This window comes from Quercus lobata, chromosome 11 (genome assembly GCF_001633185.2).
Source record: "Quercus lobata isolate SW786 chromosome 11, ValleyOak3.0 Primary Assembly, whole genome shotgun sequence".
Lineage (NCBI taxonomy): Eukaryota > Viridiplantae > Streptophyta > Magnoliopsida > Fagales > Fagaceae > Quercus > Quercus lobata.
In genome coordinates, this window is record NC_044914.1 from 12,303,597 (window position 1) to 12,311,477 (window position 7,881).

General features: G+C 36.1%; 1 protein-coding gene across 2 annotated transcripts; it reads right to left on the bottom strand.

Moving 5' to 3' along the window:
- Positions 1-324: 324 nt before the first annotated feature.
- LOC115967744 lies at positions 325-3,943 on the bottom strand. Of its 2 annotated transcripts, none has more exons than XM_031086873.1 (3): positions 3,713-3,943; positions 3,221-3,331; positions 325-776 (listed from the first exon to the last, which is right to left on the bottom strand). In XM_031086873.1, the coding sequence occupies exons 2-3, from the start codon at positions 3,315-3,317 to the stop codon at positions 523-525; spliced, it is 351 nt and encodes a 116-aa protein (XP_030942733.1). In that variant the 5' UTR covers positions 3,318-3,331; positions 3,713-3,943; the 3' UTR covers positions 325-522. The 2 variants fall into 2 exon arrangements, with proteins under 2 accessions (XP_030942733.1, XP_030942732.1); XM_031086872.1 differs by having other exon boundaries at positions 3,736-3,942.
- Between the last annotated feature and the right edge of the window lie 3,938 nt (positions 3,944-7,881).

Below are 7,881 nucleotides of genomic sequence, written 5' to 3' on the forward strand. Positions count from 1 at the left end.
TCCATTATATTCCACTTTTTTTTTTTTTTGATTAACTCCATTATTTTCCACTTATTTGTATACATTCATAATGATTCATTCCAAAAGTGGACAATAAAGAAACGTTTATCATCATCTTTCTTTTATTGGAAGACATATGAAGTATGATGCCATTTTAGCAGAAGTACGTTTCCTTCTCTACCAAAAAAAAATTGTTACCTCTTTTATTAACTCCCAACATACATGGGGAAAAAAATTCCCCTTCTTTTCATTTCATCCCTTTATAAACAGGAATAGACTCATAAAATCGAGTAAAATAACAGAGAGAGAGAGAGAGAGAGAGAGAGAGAGAGAGAGAGAGAGAGATAATCCACAGGAAACTCATAACATTCACATCAAAACTTGAGTGTAATAAAAGAGGAAAAATAATCAAACACCAGACATTAGGACAATTTTATCTCTTGGATCTTCACTACTATCTAACCAGCAAGTTTTCTCCACATTTTACTTCTTTTTGATACATGAGAAAGGCTTAAATTTAATCTACTCCTTTTTCTTTAAGGAATGGGAAGAATCTTCAGATTGACTGGTAGACTGATTGACACTAGCTTCGGCTTGACTTTTAGACTGATTGACACTAGCTTTGGCTTCAGCAAGAAATGCAGGATCTGGCTCATGTTTATCTGAAGGCTCCTTCATCGCCATATAAATATAGAAGGCAATAACTACATTAACTGATATGACAGCAAGGAAGCCACTCACCAGTGTCATAGAATAGGGAGACAAATTGGCTGAACCTGTTCAAGATGAATAAATACTAACTGAGGTCATCCAATTGTAAAGGTTAAAGAAATTGAATAGCTCCCTCCCAAATCTTAGCATAGAATCTGATAAGCAGAGCATACAGAAAATTAATAAGAAAAATGACATTTTCCTCCCAGAAAACAAAGAGAAGAAACTTCATCCAAACAAACATTTAAGTTCTGTTTGGAAAAACAGCTAGTATTTGCCACACAATATTCCAGCTTTGCAATATTCTTAGCGATTGATCACAAGAACAGCCAGCTCTGCACTGCCTTTAAAAGACTGTTTAAATACAAGGCTTGCATCAATCAGTCTTTAGCATTTTTTCTATTGGTGTAATTGCAGGGAAAAGCAAAGCCAAATCAAGGGTCTGAACAAGATGTTACCAAAAAGTATCTCCTAGATGTTGCTTTTACAAGATGTCCATACCATTGATACTTTTTTACACTAACATAATAATCTTGCAATCCTTGGTTTTGAGATCAACTACTTCCTACTTGATAGACTTTATCCACTTACTGTGGGTGTGTGTGCTTCATAATCTGACTTTGATGGGAGATAGAGAGAGAGAGTCATTGGCTTAATTGCTTTTACAATTTCATAAGGAAAGTTTTCTTAATCCTGATGCACTTCCTGTCTACAACAGGCATTAATGATTTACTACAAACACGTGCTATACATGAACCATAACATGGAACAATAAAGTCACATGGCTGCACATTCATTTTATTGCCCACTAAGGCATTAATGGATTGCTATGAAACACACCAGGACATTTGTCACCACTATATGTTGGAGCTGATTATGAAAGTTGAATTGTGAAGATTGAAAGAATCTATTTTCACTAATTTATACATAGACGAGCAGATACAGCCCAACATATTATTTAGCTAGTTTCATAAGAGCTCCAAGAAATGAAGTTCAGATACAGTTGTCCACGATATGGACAACTAAACTTTTGACTTTCTCTCTACAAGGCACATATTAGTTCATAAGTTATGAAACTACCCGAAACTATTAAAGCATGTATCTAGTTGGTAAAAAATGAGAAAGTAGAAACCTTCTACATTACTCTAAAAACAGGATATACTGGCAACTTTAGGGTAAATATGTGCTCTCTCTCTCTCTCTCTCTCTCCCCAATTGATTAAAAGAACAATGGAAAAGGTGTATAGATTTTTTTCTTTTGCGTTTTGGAAAATATTAATTATTTTCCCTTTTCTATCTTCTATTGCTTAGGCTACAATTTGTACCCAAGACATTTTAAAACTATATTATTCCCACAGCACTCAATGAAATTAAAAATATCCAACCTTCTTAAGAAACAAGAAGTGATCACTTTGTTGCTAGAAGCTCATACAGAAACAGTAAGTTTATCAATAGCTTTCAGGACAATATCACATAAACCTAAACCAACCAATGAAATTGAATGGTTTTAGAGTAAGATGTTCCAAAATGGCTTCAACTTCAACTGCCAGGAGGTTTCTTTCCTTCAATCTCTAGTTTCAGCACAGAAAAACATAGCTTGAATTGAATAAAAAAAAAAAAAAAAATCAGGCATGAAAATTTGTACTTATCTTTCAGTCCCTAATGTAACTACTTCAACTAAGTCAGCCCCAAAATATAGTTTCCACTAACCACTGCTTTTAAATCCTGTACTTTATGTTTCTGAAATGGTGAATACTTTAACTAAAGCTCTTTTTCCCCCAAACTATTTTGAAGTTAATAAATTGCTCACATTCCCAAGACATATTCAAGATATTCGTAAAATCAATTTGATTAGGTTTCATTTACAGGGATTCTTAACCTTCCTAAGCAATGTATCTTCAAGGACATAAAAAAAAAATAATAATAAAATAAAAAAAATTAATTATATCTTTTTTCTCCAAACCTCCCAAAAGATAGGAACAGAAAAATTTTACCTTTTTACAAAACACAGGAAACTTGTCAATAAAAGGTTTACTGGTTTACTATTAATTCAAGTAGGGGGGTGGGGAGAGGGGAAAACAACAACTTAAATAAAAAGAAATCGACCAGTGACAATCATGACTCAAGAACAAGACCTCATATAAGATGCACTACAAAATTTTAGTCATTCTTCCATTTAACAGATAGCAGATAACAAAAGCATTTCCAATGAGCTTTAGCTCAAACTACAACTCCTCCTCCACAGGAAAGAAGCGGAGAGGCAAGTGGGGTCAGTTGCCCGTCAGGGGTGAATGCCCCTAGATTACCTGGCAACTACTGCTCATAGGTTTTGTTGGCTGGATTCAAGTCCAAAGAGCTTTTCTTTAAAAAGGTTCCCTACGTTATTCAAAAAGTCAAAGGTGGAGAGGACTAGAGGCTAATGTTGGGGGTTCAAAACAGATAACAGAAAATTACATTTTCAAAAATTAGCTGCACTCTAAGAACTAAATGTTTAACACACACAAACTTACCAGGAAGCAGATTATGGTTGAAAGCATACAATATTGCGACAGGAGCCATCCACATAAACATCGATGCAACGAAAAATTTCTTTATAACTCCTGCCATTGTTTACCTACAACCTAGAAAGAAATAACAAGCAATAAATTCACAACCCATATCCATAAATCACCACATACAACTCAGAGAGTGAGAGAAAAAAAGAATTAAATTTTACATCTCCCTAAGTTTAATAACATTTCCCACTCTTTTCAACAAGTAAACTCACACAGACAATTCATCAAACAGGTTGTGTGCAATTCTAAACTACTAATTGTGTTTACTTCTATTTCTCAAAGAATCAAATAATTAAGATCTTGTTAATCATTTTTCAAATCTTAATTAGTTTAATTAACAATTTCTCACTCATTCAACATATAAACATGTACATGCAATTCATCGAACACGTTGTGTGCACATCTAAAACACTAACAGGAGCCAGCAAAATGAAATTGGAAACACACTATGAGGTGGAAAAGAAACGAACTTGAAGGTTTCCGAGTTCGATTTTAATGCCGATGCGATTCCGGCAAAGTTGGTTAGAGCCGCCGGGAAGCCGCGACGGAGGAAGCACACGCCGGCGAAGGAGGGAGGCTGGGGAATCTGATCGTGTTAGAGGAAGAAGAGCAAATCAGAGATTTTTTCAAGACTAAAATCCGATGCTTAAACGACGCCGTTTTTTTGTTCCTATCGGTAGTAAAAAATATGAGGGATTAATTTGACAAATGCGGTTTGTGGAGGGATTAAACGACGCCGTTTTGGTTTTCAATAAAGTTTTTCTGTTATCAAAAAAAGAAAAGAAAAAAGAATTGAGAATTTGTGGAGGGATTAAATTGAATTTTAGCCCCAAAAAATTATCTTAAATTTTTTGAGAATTTCTGTGCTAGCAAACTCTATTTGTTTCAATGAAAAATATTGTAGAAAATATTTCGTGGAAAATTGACTTGTTTTCTTGACGTGGAGCTTATATGTAGTGGTTCATTGAGTATGTGATGTTCCCAAAAAAAAAAAAAAAATTTCGCTTGGGAATGAATCTTTTAACTATATATTAAAAAAAAAGTTGGATTTGTGCTTAATGCTTGGACACACTACGATTTGAACACGTGTCCAAAGGAAAATTGACTTGTTTTCTTGACGTGGAGTTTATATGTAATGGTTTATTGAGTATGTGATGTTTCAAAAAAAAAAAAAAGTTTTTTGCTTGGGGTTGAATCTTCTAACTACATAAAAAAAAAAGTTGGATAGAGCTTGTGCTTAATGCTTGGACACACTACGATTTGAATGCGTGTCCAAAGGAAAATTGACTTGTTTTCTTGACGTAGAGTTTATATGTAGTGGTTTATTGAGTATGTGATGTTCCAAAAAAAAAAAAATTTTGCTTGGGCTTGAATCTTTTAACTATATATATATATATATATATTAAAAAAAAAAAGTTGGATATAGCTTGTGCTTAATGCTTTTTTGCATTGGACACGCTACGATTTGAACATGTGTCGAAATTATGTCTAGTGCAAAATGGCACTGGATACAAGCTTCACCCAAAAAAAGTTTTCTTTTGACTTGCATTTCCCATCTTACCAAATATCCAAAAATGCATTTTTACGCTGAAAGAAATGGAGAGTATCAACGCTTAAAAAATTTGAATCTATACCAAATTATAGAAATAGAATATTTAAAATATAATTTTCAATTGTTTAAAATAATCTTATACATATTATTTTTGTAAGTAAAAATAATTAATAATTGAAAATAAATTCAATAAAGATGGGGTGTAAACCCTTTGGTTTACACTAGCCAATAAGAACATGCCACACCAACTTTTTACTTAAAACTCATTATAAAATTGTGGGGCCCAATAATTCGTGGCCCTAGCCCACCTTTAGATTGGGGCCCAAGGCCCGAACCGAGAAGGGGTATAGCCGAGGACGAGTAATAAAAGTCCAAGTAAATTTTGGGACATAGCCGAGGATAATTATGTCCTCGGCATATCCGAGGTCCCCCTGAACGAAAGGGCAAGAATGGTACATGAGCAGTTTAGGAAAAAATCTAAAATATCTATGTTATTTAGAAAAGGAGACGCTGAATAGTACAACGACTAAGGACAAAGGGAAAGCTAACCTTACTGCCATTCAATATTCTGCACCTGACAGAGCCATGCTCTTCATCTTTTATAACCACCCCCAACCACTTTGGGTATGGACTGATGGGACAAGTATCAGACTTGGAAAAGTTGATCCTACACGTGGACGAAGGATAAGGAATACAGACTAATATAAAAGGAGGAACGAGCAATCCAGGAAAGAGGCTGGAAAAAATGGCCAAAAACCAGAGCCTTTCAGCCCGCCTTCAGGAGAAAGACTCCTAGAGCGAACGTGATTTAATTATGTATGAACTCCACTAAAACACCACCGTCCGGTGACCAAGGCCTAGCCTTCCAAACCCACGCTTTACAAATGATATTGTTTGGGCCTTTTTAAGTGCAAACCCAACATTATTATGGGTCGTTACAAATTGCGTCCTTACAATTGGCGCCGTCTGTGGGAAGGGCTTATGTCTTGGAACAGATGGTGAGTTGAGATAATCACTCACATCATTTCCAACAGCCGGATGTGATGTTTTAGCGTAAAGTCCCACTAGGGGTTACGTTTCTTTGCTAGGGGCTGCGCTTTGTAGCGCCAGCGGTACGGATAGTTTTAGGGGCTTGGCCAAGGAGTTAGTCCCCTTAAACCAAGGTCCCATACCATAGCCGAGGGGGTAATTCCCCCAACTACTTATCAAAAAATCAAGTTTTGGACAGAACCAAGGTATTGCATGGTCCTCAGACTCAAACCTATGGGGAAATCAACTACTTAAGATATCAAGTTTTGGACAGAACCAAGGTATTGCATGGTCCTCGAACTCAAACCTATGAGGAAACCAACTACTTAAAATATCAAGTTTTGGATAGAATCAAGGTATTGCGTGGTCCTCGGACTCAAACCTATGGGGAAACCAACTACTTAAGATATCAAGTTTACCAAGGTATTGCATGGGTCTCGGACTCAAACCTATGGGGAAATCAACTACTTAATATATCAAGTTTTGGACAGAATCAAGGTATTGCATGGTCCTCGGATTCAAACCTATGGGGAAACCAACTATTTATCAAAAAATCAAGTTTTGGACAGAATCAAGGTATTGCATAATCCTCGAACTCAAACCTATGGGGAAATCAACTACTTAAAATATCAAGTTTTGGACAGAACCAAGGTATTGCATGGTCCTCGGACTCAAACATATGGGGAAACCAACTACATATCAAAAAATCAAGTTTTGGACAGAACTAAGGTATTGCATAGTCCTCAGACTCAAACCTATGGGGAAACCAACTACTTATCAAAAAATCAAGTTTTTGACAGAATCAAGGTATTGCATGGTTCTCGGACTCAAACCTATGGGGAAATCAACTACTTATCAAAAAATCAAGTTTTGGACAGAATTAAGGTATTGCATGGTCCTCGGACTCAAACTTATGGGGAAACCAACTACTTATCAAAATATCAAGTTTTGGACAGAACTAAGGTATTGCATGGTCCTCGGACTCAAACCTATGGAAAAGTCAACTATTTAAGAAGAATTCTAAGTCGCTCAGTCCTCGGACCAAATACTAGGAGAGGTTAAGGCTATGAAAGGTATTAGGAAGATGGCAAAACGCCTTATTTCTCAGTGACCTGCATGGGCTGTTCATTTTTGGGTTATACATCCTCGGATGATTACTTCCTACACGGCATCAAGCATTCAGCCATCATCTCATTCAATTTTTGGGTATACAACCCATTTTCAGGTCAGTCTTATTGTACGCGATACCTCTAATAAGTTCATAATAACATATTTTTTCTGGGTAAGGGATTTCGACCCTAAGTATTGTTTTCTCAGGTTGGCGTTATTATGCCAGACAGCTCTAATAAGCTCGTCATAATATCTTTTCCTTTTCTTCTTAGTAAGGATTTCTGCCCTAAGTATCATTTGTTCAAATCGGCATTATTATGTCGGATAGTTTCAATAAGCACAGAGCAAGATCTTTTTATTAACTGGGATTAAGACCCTAAGCATCGTCCATAGTATAAAAATAAAGAATAAATCACAGGGTAGTACGTCTATTCACGGCATAACCATTTCAAAAAGAAGATATAGAATATACGAAATAAAGCAATGATGATTTTTATTAATATAAAGAGGTATTACAGCGTACAATGAAGGGCTTAAACAAGCCTATATAGAAAACAAATTACAAAAACAATAAAGAAAAAACAAAACGAAAAAACAGCCAGAAGTCTTTTTAAGCTTTGATCCGAAGTCTTTCCAAATTCTGCCCCCGCGTCACCCATATTGAGAGGAGGACCTCCCTTGATGGAAGAGGAGAAGAAGAATAAGAGGTAAAAACACCAGGATGGATCTGGTGACGGGAAAGAAGAAGAAGGGGAGGCAAAAGGAGGCAGTAGCTAACGAAGAGAGGAAGAAGCAGGGACATTTAGTCCCTGCATTAGCCCTAACTCCTAACACACTGGTGTCATGTTAGTTACGCTCATAAGAGAGTGGCTGGTACTGATAATGGTGACCCCAACTCAATCACACCAAAAGGTTGACGTGACGA